The sequence below is a fragment of the Artemia franciscana genome, chromosome 19 (assembly GCF_032884065.1).
Source record: "Artemia franciscana chromosome 19, ASM3288406v1, whole genome shotgun sequence".
NCBI classification, from domain to species: domain Eukaryota; kingdom Metazoa; phylum Arthropoda; class Branchiopoda; order Anostraca; family Artemiidae; genus Artemia; species Artemia franciscana.
In genome coordinates, this window is record NC_088881.1 from 19,844,413 (window position 1) to 19,861,642 (window position 17,230).

At 35.9% G+C, this 17,230-nt stretch overlaps 2 protein-coding genes across 4 annotated transcripts in view; one reads left to right on the forward strand and one right to left on the reverse strand.

The window, feature by feature from the left end:
• LOC136039386 (uncharacterized) overlaps positions 1-17,230 on the forward strand; it is a 103,332-nt gene that overhangs the window by 82,726 nt on the left and 3,376 nt on the right. Inside the window, exon 15 of one of the 3 annotated variants that reach the window (XR_010620432.1) lies at positions 11,586-11,810. The exons of the other annotated variants lie outside the window; for them this stretch is intronic. The gene's annotated coding sequence lies outside the window, so the exon portion shown is untranslated. The remainder of the gene's footprint in view (positions 1-11,585; positions 11,811-17,230) is intronic. 3 annotated transcript variants of the gene reach the window in all.
• LOC136039090 (uncharacterized) lies at positions 779-16,381 on the reverse strand. Its single transcript, XM_065722575.1, has 4 exons — positions 16,341-16,381; positions 13,677-13,793; positions 6,992-7,077; positions 779-1,881 (listed from the first exon to the last, which is right to left on the reverse strand). The coding sequence occupies exons 1-4, from the start codon at positions 16,379-16,381 to the stop codon at positions 779-781; spliced, it is 1,347 nt and encodes a 448-aa protein (XP_065578647.1).

Sequence of the window (17,230 nt, forward strand, 5' to 3'; positions counted from 1 at the left end):
AAATGGAAGAGAAAACTGGATCGCCATTATCGGTGTAGATCATGACACGTTGAGATCTTCCAGTTAGGAATGCTCCAATCCAATCAATCACATCCTCATGCACCTGGTAAGCTTTAAGCTTCAGCTTCAGGTATGAGTGTTCAACTTTGTCAAAGGCTTTGGCTTGGTCAAGTAAGATAATGTCGACTGGTTTACCCATATCCAAAATTTTAGTTGCATGATCATATGACTGAATAAAGTTGGTGTCGATTGACCTGCCCCTGCGGAATCCATGTTGTCTATCACTAATAAGAGTATTTTCTTCTAAACAATTTATTAGAGCATGGTTAATGACACCTTCCATGATCCTGCAAATGGCTGAGGTATGGCTTACTGGTCGATAATTTCCCGGGTTATCCTTGTAACCTTTCTTAAAAATTGGTATAATATTTGCTGTTCTCCAGTCATTTGGTACTGACTTTATGGTCAGGGACATGTTGAATATTCTGGCAAGGGGGAGGGAAATGTGAGCAGCAGATTCTATCAAAAGCCGAGGGTGGAGGTTATCAGGTCCAGCAGCTTTGTTGGAGTTTAAACTTCTTAGTATTTTAAATACATGATCTTGAGTAATTATTACAGGAGGCTTTGGGTTATGTATTGTTACAGGGAGTATGGTTGGGAGTGTAATACCAGGTGGCTTAGAGGTGAAGTTTGTGCAAAAGCTGGCATTCATGCAATCAGCAATTTCTTTTGGCTCTGTAGTACTAGAGTCATCTGATTTTTTTAGCCTGTTGGTTCGTCAACGGGAAGGGTTGTTGGCTGTAACATAACGCCAGAATTTTTTGGGGTTTTTCTTTGAGTCATTTGCAATAGATTCTTCATGGTCTCGGATAACTTTTCTTGTCGTGTTTCTCAGCTTGTTTCGGAGCATGGTGTATTTGTTGTGATGGTTGTCACACTTGCATTTTAGATATTTATTCCATGCTCTATTTTTCTTTCTGATAATTTTCTTAATATTCCTGGGAAGGTATGGAAGAGTCTTTGGTTTATATGACCAATAAACCTTTGTATGCTTCCTACATGCACCTAGTAAAGTAGATTTAAAACAATTCCAACTAGATTTAACGTCTGTCTTATATGATAATTCCTCATCCTCATTTATATTAGCTAGTTCATTACGGATCAAAGTGTAATTGGTAAAAGTTCTCTTAAGTTTACCATCACGACTATGGTTAATATTAATGTCATTCATTATGCATATGTGATCACTTGCACCAATAGCTGGAAGGTAACAAGTGGAAGTAATCCTCTCAGGATCATTTGTAATAAGGAGGTCTAGTAATGATGGTTGTTGTGAATGTCTAAATCTAGTGGGTTGAATTATTATCTGAGTTAGGAAGTTGTCAGCAAGGGTTTGGGTGGTTGTGTAGAAGGGGTTATTAGGGGGTGAGTACCCAATACCTTCAAACCAACGAACCTCTGGCATATTAAAATCACCATAAAGCACAAGTGATGAATTTAAATTGCAAAACATCTGTATTAGGTTAGAAACAGCTTGGTGAGATACTAGTTGGTTTGGAGCTGATGGGCTACGGTAAAGCACACCAATATTCACAGTTTCGAATCCAATCAGAAGTCTAACTAATACATGTTCCACCCAGGCATTAGTAGGTTGAGAAATAGAAAAATCAATTTTACCTACCTTAATTCCAAGCTTAGTGTAGATAGCCACTCCTCTTCGACATAGGTTACTACCTAGGTTGCTCAGGAGTAAGTATCCAGGGATTTGAATATGTGCGTCGTCCAATTTGGTCAACGAGTTCTTAGGACACACCTCACAAACACAGAAAACATCTCCATCCTTTTCATAAAGTGACACTTTTAGTTCTGAAAGTTTTGGCACTAAAGAATCAATGTTTGTTTATAATATTCGTAGTTGCATCCGTTTTCTTTGGCCAGCTGGGCTGTTACTAGTTCCGACTTTGCAACTCTGATACGGATTTTCGTCGCCCGAGCTAGCAGTGACGTAGTCGGTTTCAGACGAATCAGATGCAACACTTGATGGAGAGACAGAGCTCGAAACCGAAGCCGCGGAAACAAAGGTTGAACTTATAGAAGTCTTTCTGGCTTGACTTGATGCACTATTTACACTATTTACAAGGGATATGGGTAAGTCTAGTGAACCATCGAGAGAGGGGGGAAGGACTCCCTCCCCCCGGGGATCACGTTTTTTGACACGATGGCGCCGTCACGGATGACAATGGAACCTAAAATGAATAGACATTAAGACGTACAAGGCAATGTGAAGTATTGCAGTAATATTTTGTCGGCTTTGGTGATTACAGTGTTCCGGGAGCACCACTGTACTTACCATCAATTAACTAGTAGATTTATCGACTCTTCCACACTTTTAAGACGCTATGTCTCAACAAGACTTCTTTCCCAAAATAAGTGAATTTATGAAACATTTCTGAAAAATGGTCTAAACAGATATAATTTCTGCTTAAAATTGTAATTTCCATTTCTTAACATCCAATCAATGACTTCTCAACGAACCATCTGTGTAATTTAATCCCGTATCACAGCAGGCTGTACGAAAAGTATGGTTCAATCACGGTTTCTAGGGCTATAATGAAAGAAAGGTTGCGATGGTTGGGGCACTTTCTGCGGATGAAGGATAACAGATTGCCGAAGATTATCCTTTTCGGCCAACCGTATAGGGCTAAACGGAAAGTAGGTTATCCTCGTCTGGGGTGGGAGGATGTCATAAAGAAATATTTGAAGGAAATGGGACTTCTTGGGAGGGTGTAAAGAAGGAGGCTTTGAATAGATTGGGATGGAGGAGAGAGTGCGTAGCTGTGTTAGCCACAGGCGGCTTGGTGCTGCCATGAGGTGTTAGTAATAGTAGTATATATATATATATATATATATATATATATATATATATATATATATATGTATATATATATATATATATATATATATATATATATATATATATATATATATATATAACACATATAAACACAAAATCTATCCCAATCTTTGTCGCTCTTTCTAAAAATGAAGCATGGGCAACCTAAGACTATATTACTTTTTAACCTCAGAGAACACTTTGTTACTGTCACATTGTTGTATTGTTTTATGCTTTTTTATGACAGTCATTGAGTGATTGCCACACACACCCACTGCTACAACTCCAACGTTTTGTAGCAGTATTATCTATAATCTTTGCGTAACAACATGCGTGAAGACACATTTCCATGAATCCAAGTAGCACACTCAGGTAAAACCTCGTGCTGAAGATGGACATACTTTACGATCCTTGCTTAAAATGCACTCTCCTTGATATAGAAAATATTCCCAAGGGATGAAACTTTGAAGTCTTTTAGTACCTGAACAATAAAGTTCAAACAGCCTTTAACGTCTCCTTAGTTGTAGGTACCTACCAAATTTCAGGCCACTTCAGACATTTTAGACGGAAGCTAGCTGGGGCTTAGAAGTGGAGCACACCTCTGAAAATCCATCTTCTCTGTCTCCTTTGCCTAGATTACTTCCCTATAAGTTTCAAGAGAATTTTAACACTTCCTTGTAAAGGACAGGGAAGGAAAGTACTCTGAAAATCATCATTTTTGCATCCGGGTGGCACCAGATACTTGTCCCTATGTCTCAAGCCAATTGGTGAAAAAAGGCCTGCCCGACTTTCTGATGGAAATTGATGTGTGTGGAGGGAGAGGAGTGAATTGAGAGGCCACAGGTCCCCTTTGCGAAAAAGTCTTACTGATTGAAAAATCTTTGCATTACTCAGGTTCAAGGAATGTACAAAATCCCTATCTTTTTTCTCAAATAGCTAGTCTTGAGAGGAATGGGAAGGCATTTGGAGGCCTATAGACTTTTGGTGCTCTAATCATACCAGTTGAAAACCTTTATGGGATTCTTGTTTAAACAAGGTGCACCCTGCCTATTTTTCTTCTGAGAACTTCGTTGAGGGAGGAGCAGGGGATGCTGAGGAGCGAAGGGCTCATTTCACGCCTCTAACTATATGGATTGAAAATCCTTCTATTATTCTGCTTCTAACCATGACCAACATTCCTGCCTTTCTGCTAGAACATTGGACGGGTGAGGGCGGGGAGCTAGGAGGCAGGCTGAAACTATTCAAGGCTCACTTTGTGCCTTCAAAATCAGTGATAGAAAAGTAATACAGGAATAGGTGTGGGAGAGGTTTTTGAAGGGGTCAGTAGCTCTTTAGTCACACAGATTTGTGCGGTTCTTGCTCAAACAAGATGCAGCACGCGATAATTTATATTTTTTTTGTATTAAAAAAAAGTGCTTGTGGGAAATACATACGCATTGTTCTAAGTAAACGACAAATGAAGCTCTTGTCTTTAGAGCGTTTTTTTCGGAGGGGGGTGGGGGTAGGACCAATCTTAATTGTGATAATTTTTGTTCGTTTTAGGTTTGTTGATCGATTTGCCTTGTTTGTTTGTTTTTTTTTTTGTTTTTTTTTTTCTCAGTCACCAATTTTAGTTCATCACGAAGAAGTGGTGAAGGTGTAGACCTCTTTTGGTCCTCAGACCAATTGATGGATACGGTATTACGTTCTGGAAAGGAACGTATAATTCTTGCCTGAATCCAAAAAGTATGGTTTTTGCTAGCCCTTGAGAATAATCCTTGAAGAGCTGGTAAAATTACGTAATATGATTTTTTTTTGTTCGCAAAACTTCGTTTCTAACCTATGCCTTTTTGAAACTTTTCTTGAGAACTACATTATCATGGTGCACATAGAAAAATGAAATATCAGATAATGTATTTCCGTAAATCGAGGAAAATTCTCAATTTTGCAGAATGTAAGTTGAGTTCTGACTCGGTACAAAAACAAGCGAATGACGGCCCCTCGTAATCCCCCTATCCCTAACTTTTAGTTGAAAGGCAGGTGTGTTGCACCGCCTTTCAAGCAGAATGACACGATATTTTAATTTTTTTTTTGTCAGGGGCGCAACCTTATCCGCGGCCCTTCCACCTCCAACTCTTTGTAAAAAGGTAGTCATGCTGTATCTTTTTTTTAGCCTGAATGGTGTAGGTATTTTCAATCTGTATGAAGGGAGAAAGAAAGCAGGACAGCCGCCCCTCCAAATCGCCTCTTCCTTCCCTGGAAATGGTTAACCTATACATCTATCAAGAAACTCTGATCTTTTCCCATCCCTAGTCCGGGGTATTTTGCCTTCTTGGCCCACTCCCTCTCTCGCTTTGTGCCCCCTTATTTTAGGCATGATATTTGATCAAACAGTTCGTGGTAACGAACTGTAGTAAGGAGGGACCCGGCTCAATAGTAAACGAAACTCTAAAGAACATAATTTTGATGCTAAAGATACATCAAAAGAATCGGATTTCATGCTTATTTTAAATATATAAGTTTCATCAAATTTAGTCTTTGTCATCAAAAGTTACGAGCCTGAGAAAATTTGCCTTATTTTGGAAAATAGGGGGAAACACACCCTAAAAGTCATAGAATCTTAACGAAAATCACACCATCGCATTCGGCGTATCAGAGAACCCTGTAGCATAAATTTCAAGCTGTCATAGCATCGACCAAGTGATCCTAGAATGTCGCAAGAGGGCTCATTCTAACGGAAAAGAAAAGTTCTAGTGCCTTTTTAAGTGACCAAAAAAATTGGAGGGCACCTAGGCCCCCTCCCACGCTCATTTTTTCCCCAAAGTCAACGGATCAAAATTTTGAGATAGCCATTTTGTTCCGCATAGTCGAAAACCATAATAGCTATGTCTTTGGGAATGACTTACTCCCCCACAGTCCCTGGGGGAGGAGCTGCAAGTTACAAACTTTGACCAGTGTTTACATACAGTAATGGTTATTGGGAAGTGTACAGACGTTTTCAGGGGGATTTTTTTGGTTCGGGGGGTGAGGGTAGGGGGCTATGTGGGAGGATCTTTCCTCGGAGGAATATGTCATGGGGGAAGAGAAATTCAATGAAAAGGGCGCAGGATCTTCTAGCATTACTATAAAAAAAAGACAATGAAAAAATAAACATGAAAAGTTTTTTCAATTGAATGTAAGGAGTAGCATTGAAACTTAAAACCAACAGCGATTATTACGCATATGAGGGGTTCTAAAAAATACTTTAGCATAAAAAGCGAGGTATTTAGGAAGAGATAAATACCTCACTCTTTAGTAATTTTAACTATTTATTCTACGGCCTTTCTGATTCAGGGGTCATTCTTAAAGAATTGGGACAAAACTTACGATTTAGTGTAAAGAGCGAGGTATGAACGAGGGTACAAACCCCCTCATATACATAATAAAAATATGAGAATCTAAAAGTTTGTTACGTAAGTTAATTCTTAAGTTACGTTTATTTTTTACTAATAATAACGTTCTTTAAAAATTATAAGTTCTAGTTGCCTTTTTAAGTAACCGAAAAATTGGAGGGCAACTAGGCCTCCTTCCCCACCCGTTATTTCTCAAAATTATCTGATCAAAATTAAGAAAAAACCATTTAGCCAAAAAAAGAATTAATATGCAAATTTAATTTTAATAATTTATGTTCGGAGAGCCAAAATCAAACATGTATTAATTCAAAAACGTTCAGAAATTAAATAAAAAAAAAGCGACATTAAAACTTAAAACGAACAGAAATTACTCCTTATATGAATTGGGTTGTCCCCTCTGCAATCCCTCGCTCTTTACGCTAAAGTTTGACTCTTTGTCACAATTCTACTTTTTAAAAACAATTAAAAGCTTTAGCGTAAAGAGCGAGGGATTGCGGAGGGGATAACCCAATTCATATAAGGAGTAATTTCTGTTCGTTTTAAGTTTTAATGTCGCTCCTTACTTTCAGTTAAAAAAAAACAGTTTTTTTTAATTTAATACTACGAAAAAGATAGAGGTCAATTAGTTTTCTTAGTATTAGAATCTTTCTGTTTGACCATTTTCAGCAGGTATTCCAGAAAGCATGGAAAACCCTGTGCTAAACTGTTGTTTTAAGATGCACTTTACTCTTCTCTTCATATTGAAAGACAATATTTACTCTTTCGTGAATTTTCGGACGAAAGCACACTCCTTGTTTCAGGGTAATGCCTTTTCTAATAAGGAAAAGAGATCTAGCGCTTTAGGTAATTTACAGTGTAAACATTTTCTTTCGCTTCGTTGGATTTTATGATGTGAGCTTGATACTTGATACTGCTTGGCAAACTTTTTGAATATAATCTCATTGTTATTTTTTCAGTGTCTAAATGTATAAAGGTGTATCGCTGTTTCAACGTACACTGCATCATTGTTTATTAATTACTTTTATCTAACTGCATGTATTTACCATATCTGAGACAGTCCTATCGTCGAGTCCAAGTGCCTCTTACTTTTTTTCAAAAATGGGGACGAAAGATTTCCCTGATAGGTACTAAGATTTTGTATGTGTCATTTTCACATTTCTGAGGTGATAGTTAGAAAATTCCTGCTAAGAATCAGCTGTGCAATTTAATTCAGGATGATCAAAGTCAGGGTTGCCACCACGGTCAGCTCCTAAAGTACTGCAATTGCCCAAATTTGATCGCTAAACACCAATTTCGGTGCTATAGTGAAAAAACTGACTGTGATAGTGTTAAAATAGGACTTTCGTGCTATTTTAGCGACACTGAGCACGAGGTACACCCTTATCTAAGCGCTTAATACATCACCCCTAAAGGTGAGGTGGTTGTGCGTCCGGGCAAGAAGGGAGGAACTCTAATGACAAAGTTCCTTGATTTGCCTGTTGAAAAGGCGTGTGGTTGTGTCAAAGAGTGAAGTGTGAGTGGTGCTGCGTGTTAGTGAAGAATCTTTTACGCCAAACTGTTTAGCTATGCACTATACCTTTTACAGATTTCTCTTAGTTTTTTGCAAAAGAGTTAAATCCACGAAAAGAGTAAAGGCATTTTTGTTGCTTTTTCCGTAAAGTTTGTGTTACGTGCAATATTCTTTTTCTGATTTTTTGTAATAGTGTGTCAGCAAGAATAGGGGAACAATTACAGGCTTAGAAAAAAAATATCCACTAAATAGAGGGAGATGAGATTTTCTACCTGTAATTTTCTTCAATATTCTTCTATATATATCAAAGTCAAGACGGCTCTCTTGATTTCGCTACTTAGTTTTTCAAATGAACTATATTTATAAATCTTAGTATAAAAAATTCAACTATAAATTAAAAAATTACCATACAATTAAGAAGACTTCTTTTTTTAAGATTTCTTGAAAGTAACCATAGGACAATTCCTCTCCATGGAAAGCGGATAGGACAGGCGAGGGGTAAAACCATCTAAGCTGTAAGCGATTCAAGCTCGATTATAAAAGATTATTGGCCATGGTTTTTCGAAAGGTCACTTTCAAGACCTAAACGTTGCAGGAAATCGAAATCCTCAAACCATAACTCTTTTTTTCTCTTTTTTTAAACAGCTGGGAGCTTATTTAGCAAGGGTAGTTTTTAGGTATTAAAGAAACAAAATTAAAAAAATTGTTTTAAAACGGTCACTTTACAAAGGACTTACAGGATCGGCCCAAACCAAATAGAATCGCCGGACCTGGAATAGTTTCAATCAGTCCAGTTCAAAAGGAATTTCTGAAACTAGAATATTTTCAATCATCTCTGACCAGAAAGAGCATGTTTTTAACGTCGTTGTTTGCTTTCATTAGAAAATAAAAACTTCCCTTTTATTTAATATTTTATGAAGTTCTTTATTTAGGAATAAGGTTTGAACCTTTTTCTTTCTCTTGGTGTAAATGTCAACAAGCTGTTTTTCTTTCTAGATTTAGTGGCTTTTGGGACAAAATATATTAACCTTCAAAATTAAATGAATTTTACGATATTGACCTCATTGTTTCAATTTATTTTCAATTTGTTTTCCTATTTCTTGCTGAAGTCTTAGAAAAGCAAATGAACTAGTCCATCTTTCTTTCAAAAAAGAAACCCTTCAAGTAAGTATAAAATAAGGTTTCTTAGTACTATTATCACAAACAGAACAAATTAGTTTGTATCCTATGCCAGAAGCGGGAGAACTTGTTTTGTGCTTTTAGAAAGTGATACTACAAGTACAAGTGGTTATTTGTAATCAGAAGGATAATTATGCTGCCTTTAAAATTATAAAAATCGGCTATGAATGAAATGTTCTATCGCAATTATGAGAAACCTTAGGCCCGCCATCTTTTATTTTAATAAGTAAACATAACTTGTATAAAAGTGCGCTCTAATTGGTGCTCTACTGATCAACTATTTATCAACCAAGCTTTATGGTGTACTAGGTCCTTTAAGCACCTTATACAAGCGGGGGGCTACATACGTGCCCTCTACTTCTCAAGAATTGTTTCCTAACAGTTCTATTTTTCTTATTGGAAACTATTGTGACCACTAAGTAACACTTATAGGCTCTTGTTGAGCCATATGATATTATCCATATCGGGATATTTTATTTTGATGTATCCTGGCATTGGAATCTTCTGAAAATTTTTGTTTTCCACCCGTTGCCAGGGCTAAAAAACAAAGATCTAAAGAGGGAATTATAGAAGTATTAACATAGATTCTGCCTCATTGAAGGGTGCTTAAATCTTGAAGTATACTTACAGAACTCCGGCTCCACCCGTACTAGTTGGCTCTATGGTTCCATATGTATGCCCCCTCCTTAAACGTATGGCCACTCGTCAGAACCGGACCTTTTTTCAAAGTACTATCCTGTTCCGAGTTATTATTCTTACGAAAATGTTTGAATGGGCTTCGCTCATTCTTTTTGTTTTTTGCCAGCAAAGTATTAGTAAAAACTACTTTAAGTCCATTTTTCGCTCTAATCCAAATGTCTCATAAATATATACTTTTATGATCAACCTGTTGTTTTTCCTCTGTATCATTGGTAGGGGGGAGGATAACTCATGAAAAGGATTACTGAGGAGTTCTTTAAATACCATTGCAAAGGGGAACTATGAACCCAAATTGACAGAAATGCAGCGATATTGCAGCTCTTTATAGTAAAAGATACCACAATGTCATCAAAGACTATTCTATCATAGCAACCTTGGCTGGCACCCGGTACTGTCAATTATACGGAAATGCCTGCCACTGAATTAAAGTTACTGCGTAATAAAATTCAAAGTTCTATATGATAAGTAAGGAAAAAGGGAACAGGCGTAATTTCACCAGCAACAAAGTGTGTAATGTAATGCAACTTCGTATTAGGAGAGGCTTTAGAATCTTAACACTTCTGGCTTAAAACTCCTAAATACTTATCTTGACAAAATACCGTCTTTTCGCCATAAAAGGGGATGGCATTATCGTCATTTTTTGAAGAAATTTTACGGAAATGACTGAGTGACACTATAGTCAAACTTGTTGGTGAAAACATAATCACGCAAAATTAGAGCAACAGCGATGCATCCCATTCGCAATTTGGTCGGTTAGGCTTTTTTCCACTTACGTAATTTTTGCAAAATTAGAGCAACAACGATGCATCCCATTCGCAGCTTGGTCGGTTAGGCTTTTTTCCACTTACATAATTTTTGCAAAATTAGAGCAACAACGATGCATCCCATTCGCAATTTGGTCGGTTAGGCTTTTTTCCACTTACATAGTTTTTGCAAAATTAGAGCAACAACGATGCATCCCATTCGCAATTTGGTCGGTTAGGCTTTTTTTCCACTTACATAATTTTTGCAAAATTAGAGCAACAACGATGCATCCCATTCGCAATTTGGTCGGTTAGGCTTTTTTTCCACTTACATAATTTTTGCAAAATTAGAGCAACAACGATGCATCCCATTCGCAATTTGGTCGGTTAGGCTTTTTTCCACTTACATAATTTTTGCAAAATTAGAGCAACAACGATGCATCCCATTCGCAATTTGGTCGGTTAGGCTTTTTTCCACTTACATAATTTTTGCAAAATTAGAGCAACAACGATGCATCCCATTCGCAATTTGGTCGGTTAGGCTTTTTTTCCACTTACATAATTTTTGCAAAATTAGAGCAACAACGATGCATCCCATTCGCAATTTGGTCGGTTAGGCTTTTTTCCACTTACATAATTTTTGCAAAATTAGAGCAACAGCGATGCATCTCATTCGCAATTTGGTCGGTTAGGCTTTTTTCCACTTACATAATTTTTGCAAAATTAGAGCAACAACGATGCATCCCATTCGCAATTTGGTCGGTTTGGTTTTTTTCCACTTACATAATTTTTGTGATTCACCAATCAGAGTGAAGATTGAAGGCAGGTTTTTTTTTCTGTTAGGGAAGGAGGAAGCTTAGGGAAGCTCCTCTATTTATACTGAATTTGATTAGTCATACTGACACAGTAATAGCTAAAATACCTACAAAAAAAAATAAAGGAAAATGCTTGTCAATCCTGTTTTCGCCATGTAAATTTCTTGTTGCTTTAGCACCTATGTGACAAAAAAAAATCATCGAAAAAATGGGATACTTATAAATCTAGTCCTTTGTGTGACTATATCGGGGCTTGGGCTTAGGTCACGCCCTATAATTCATAAGCAGCGTGGCTCTGCTTCGTTATCAGCGGCTTGTAAATTTGCAGCATATTTTTCCTATTATTTTTTAACTGGAGCAGTTCTCAATCTGCAGGTGTTTTTCCTTGAAAATGAGCAATAGAAAAGGAGAGAGCGGAGAAATGGATTTAACCTATAACTCAGAAAGTGCTTCAATTAGCTCGGATCGCTCAGAACTAAGAAAAGCTCTTTACCGTGGAATTTTTGTAAAATACCGCAATGCAACTGGGATCTCTTCCAGACTTGTTTTGAAACTTCAAGAGCAAAGAATGAAGATGGTTGACAGATACAGTATTTTTTAGTAAGTATTTAGTGAAAAAACAAACATTTTCAAATGAAAGCAAAAAAAGGTATTAAAGCTCAAATCAAACATAAATTATTCTGCATGTAAGGGGGACACTGCCCTCTCAGCACCCTTGTTCTTTACGCCTTACTCTTATACGGTTTATTAATTTAGGTCTATTAAAAATGGTTTATTAATTATTTAATAAGGTTATTTAGTTAATTATTTAATAAGGTTATTAATTTAGTTTTACAATAATTCGGGAAGGAATAGCCTATAATATGAGTAATGTGATACACCCAAACACACACACACACACGCACACACACACACACACACACACACATATATATATATATATATATATATATATATATATATATATATATATATATATATATATATATATATATATATATATTTGTCTTTATTGTTTCTATTGTTTGGCAAATGACGACTTATACTTATTGACGACATGACTGCCTGTGCATGGATTATTCTTTATGGTTGATTGTGTATGGCTATGCTGTTTGACCTATGTGATTGTATGGATGAGTAGGGTTAAGGCCTCACTCAAGTGCTCAAGTGCTGGTGTATATTAATCACTAATTTAGAAAAACAGTCTTCCTTTTCTCCTTCTGTCTCCTCTTTTTTTTCTTTTTTTTTATGTGTTTGTGCTGTTGCATTGGTGATTTCTCTTTTCATAATATATATATATATATATATATATATATATATATATATATATATATATATATATATATATATATATATATATATATATATATATATATATATATATATATATATATATATATATATATATATGTATATATATATATATATATATATATATATATATATATATATATATATATATATATATATATATATATATATATATATATATATATATATATATATATATATTTGTTTTTACCATGGCCTTCGAGAATGAAAACGCTTGTTCATTCGCATTTGGGTTAAACAATAAATTTTTCTTATCCAATTTTTTCAAAGACAAGCTGTGAGTAGAATGGTTGCAGTTGCAGCTAGTTATATATGTTGTTCTCTAAAATGCAAAACTATAATAGAAAGAGCAGGGTGTTAGTGGGGAACAAAACCCCTTGTATAAAGGATCATTTTTCTTCGGTTTTATGTAGCTTTTTACTTAGCTTCGTTTTTATATTATTTTTCGTGGAAAATCATGTTTATACTTATCTGAGATAAAAGGAGACTGATTCCTAATCAATCCCCGTTGCTGATTCTCATATTTAACTTTTGTATAAAAATTCTTTGATATAACGATAGGTTACCACTAAAAACAGTGCCTGCTCTTTCTTTACCCTAAATTAACATTACTCTTTCATTACACTAAATATGAGGAAACCTGCCCCCCCCCCCTAATCCCTTGCTCTTTACGCTTAAGTTCAACTTTTGCAAAGCAATGATAAGCACTCTGCTTAAGACGTTTGTTAATCACGTAGTCCTAATTTAAAGAAAATCTAAAAACGTTTCTGAAACTTGACGTTGCTGTTTTTTTTTTTTCGTTTTTTTTATTGCTGTGATGGAATCAGACGGGTGCCAATTGGAAAAGCCAATGGGATTATTATTCAGGATTATAAGATTTTAGGAAATGAAATCAGAAGTTCCAAGACCTGTAATACTGGCTAGGTATACGAAAATACTATAGAATTTAAGAATTTGTGCTTTTAGCCATCAAAATAATGTGGATATTGAAGATTCATCTGGGAATTTGGTCACATTGCTGAAGACTTTCGTTCTGCATACATGCCTTTTGAATCACTCTTCTACTGCACACACTTTTCTAGATTCAGTTTTGTATGTAGTGAATGAGTATGCCACTTAGCACTAAATGGGTACCTGGAAAAATCTGGGGGGAAAGCACAGGAAATGTCGGGTGGTTTGCTTCCAACCACACATTGCTTCCAACCACACATTGCATTCCCGGCCGGAGGCAGTGAATCAGGAGATCGGTATCTGCATAACATAGACCATAAAATATTGATAGCAAAAGATTGGCTAAATGAAATGGAAATAAATTCAGTTCTTTAATGAAGCAGCATATGCAGATGTAATGAAAAAAATTAACGAAAGCATAGCAGCTGAGATTTAAATTAGATTAATTTACAAATCTATACAATTTACAAAATGGCCAGGTTTTGCACTTACTCTTATTGTTATACTGTTATTTATCCAATTATTTGACCTGCAGTTCTGTACTATTCTTGAGTTAGTCTCTACTCTTGTTAAGGGCACTGATCCGAAATAAAAGAAGGAGAAGGTGCCGATGAAGTTCTGGACCAATTCTATTTTTGTTTTTACATCTTTGCTTTTAACAGTAGACAAATTCAATATAGTAGTTAAAGCTCACTATTATTCTGCCTAAGTTAGTATTTTTTTTTTCATCAGCAACATTTCCGACCCTTCATGCCCCTCTTTTGAGTCTTAACTTGTGGTTGAAAATAGTTTTACATATATTTATTGGGAACATTACTTGGTAGTTTAAGTGTACATTTTATTGTTTTTATTGGAAGTCATGGCGCTTAACTTAAATTATATTGTGCTCTGCAATTAGAACTTAGGGTAACGATTTTGCCATAATTTTTGGATTTAAGACCCATTAATGAACAAAAGATAAAAAAGATAAAAAGTTGACAATAGAAATAATGGTTGCAGCGGCAGCTTCCATCTAGTAAAGGGGCAAATCACGGCCGAATTTTAGAAATACTGGTTTCTAAATAAAATGTCTAGTGACACATATTTCAGATGTAATACAATTTTGAAAATAATAAATTTCTATTCAAATTCAACTGAATAGTAGTTTGAAACTACGAGAAAATGTTTCTGTTCAGAATACTAAACAAAAATATAAATGCCCCCAAAACTACACTGGGGACTAAAAAACAAGTTATTGGTTTGTTTTTTTTTGTTGCTCAGATTTTCCTAAGTGATCGAAAAAACTGCCACATAGATTGTGCTTATTCCTTGAATTGTTTGCGAAGAATTTAATAATTCTAATGTAGATATTTATATGAAAAAAACGAGACTTTGTCTTAAATTGGCTACCACGGCTTCGACACAACTGATACAAATAATTTAATTAAAATCAAAAGTCCATTCTTGGGCAAGAATGTTATTCAGGAGACAGATTGGCAAATTCTACTGGTTACTAAGCGTTAAAGGGCCTAATATGCGCTGTTTCTTAATACCCAAAAAATATATCTTACAAACTTATATGTTCAAAAAGAGAAATGTGAGGGTAGTCCACAAAGAACTGTGTCAATGGAGCGTAATATTGCCTCAGAAAGACCCAGTTCATAAGGATCTTGATTGAATTTGTTTCATTATCGTATTATTTAATTTCTGATTTATTTGTTTCATTTTACTTAATTTCTGATCGTTTATCAAGTCATGCCGGGAAGTCCTCTTCTCCTCCACCGTTTAAAATTTCTCCTGGAAAATTCCTCCCAGACACTTTCCTCTCCACGGAAAATTTTTGCCTTGGGAAATCCTTCCCCACCCCCGCAGAAATTTCCCTCTAAAAAATTCCTTATATTTCCCAGTAACAAATAGTATATATGTGAAGAATGGGCACACTGTGTTGCTTAAAGCCCTTTTCACAGGAACTATGAGAGGAGGTCATCCCAAAGGCATAGTTATTTGGCCTTTGAAATATGCAGAATCCTCCAATCTTTTTTAAAATGGCTGTAGAACTTTTGATTTCCGTTCGAATGAACCCTTCGCTGGTTTTCTAGGACCATTGATTCTATACGATCATCCATGAAAAAACAAGATAAACACACATCTGTGATCTTTTAGGTAAAAATACAAAACTGCATATTTATATAAATAGGAGCTTGAAACCTCTCTGTAGGTTTCTCTGATATTCTAAATCTGGGTAGTGGTTTTCAGCTCTTGACATCCCTTGACTTTTTGGGCGTGGCCCCTCCCCCTTTCAAAAGTCAAGCAAAATCTCTGATGCTCATGGCTTTTGGTTTGTAATATTAAACCTAATGAATCTTATTTATTTTGAATCAACATTAAAAAACAAATTCTTTTAATTTATCTACTGTCATCAAAATTCTGTTTTTTAAAGTTTCGGTTACTATTGGGCTGAATCGTTCCCTACTTACGGTTACTTAGCTGCTTACTACCCTACTTACCACTAACTGTTTCATTATTTTTTATTAATCTAGTTAAGTCAGATTGGGGAAATTGAGCGTACAGATTAGGTAGTCTGTTCTACAAACCTTATTTTAAAGTTTTTAAAATTAAAATAAAAATTTCTAAATTAAAATTGAAGCACTATTTACCATTCTTCCCCTCAACATTCCCTAAAAGTTTTAATTCGATACTCCAAGATGTTCTTGAAATATTGTAGATATGAGATTTTGATAATCTGACATAGCATATTGTCTTTTGATTAACTTTGCTACTTATTCCTATAGGAGTTTCTTATGCAAAAATGTTTAGGTTGATCAAAATGGAAAAACATTTAGTGCCGTCCTCCTCCCTCAACATTACCTGAAAGTTTCAACCTGGCTTCCATGCCCTTCTTGAGACATTACAGATAGGGCTATGCTTTTTCGGTGACCCGGATACACGTACTGTCTTTTGATTTATTTCTCTGTCTCCCTCAAGTTAAAACCTAGGGTCTACTCATCCCCCCACGTTCCCTGAAAGTTTAAACTTGATTCCTTGAGCTTCCATGATACTAGAGTTACTCTGGAAGATCAGATGCACATACCGTGTTTCGATTTATTTAGACACGTGTCTTGTTTCCATGGTATAGCCTTGGGAAGTCTAGTAATATTGTCTTTGCAAACAATCCCTAAGGTTTCCTATATCGTCGGAGAATCAAGACCAAACACGATCGCCTTTTCTATTAAAACCCAAACACGAACAGTTGGTTATTGACATAATTTAGAGCCAATGTCTTTCTGACTATGGGGGAGATTTCGTCCCCGAAGGCATAGTTACTAGACCCAACAATGTTTCTAGACAGAATGGCTATCTCAGAATTTTGATGTAATGTCATGAATGCTGGGATAGGGGAGGGGGTTCGGTGCAGAAAAGGAAACGAGAGCGAGTGTGGTTGCCGTCCAATCAATTTAGGCCCCTAAACGGATACTAGAACTTCCAATTTTTAATTGATTGAGTTCCCTTCCCAGTTTCTACAATCACCAATTCTATACAAAGTTGCTAGGGAAAAACGTCTGTTGGGTCCTTTTCTGGAACTTTTATTTTTTTCCCTATTTTTGGGGGGAGGGGAGTTTTGTTTCTGCTTTACCTCCTGCATTAGGGTTCCCTTAGCCAAAAGCTTGAGGGTATTGAGTTTTAAATTTTGAACTGATTAAGGAAAAAAATCTATCTTTTTTGGGGTGGGGGAGGAGGAAAACTGTCCCCCTGGAAAA

What these genes read in the sequence shown, in the direction of transcription:
- LOC136039090 (XM_065722575.1), bottom strand. Translation starts at nt 16,381, where the DNA reads ATGTCTCAAGAAGGGCATGGAAGCCAGGTTGAAACTTTCAG. An exon ending in AGCCAGGTTGAAACTTTCAG is followed by an intron (nt 13,794 to 16,340) that starts GTAATGTTGAGG and finishes TATGTTATGCAG; the next exon opens with ATACCGATCTCCTGATTCAC. An exon ending in CTTTCAATATGAAGAGAAGA is followed by an intron (nt 1,882 to 6,991) that starts GTAAAGTGCATC and finishes TTGATTCTTTAG; the next exon opens with TGCCAAAACTTTCAGAACTA.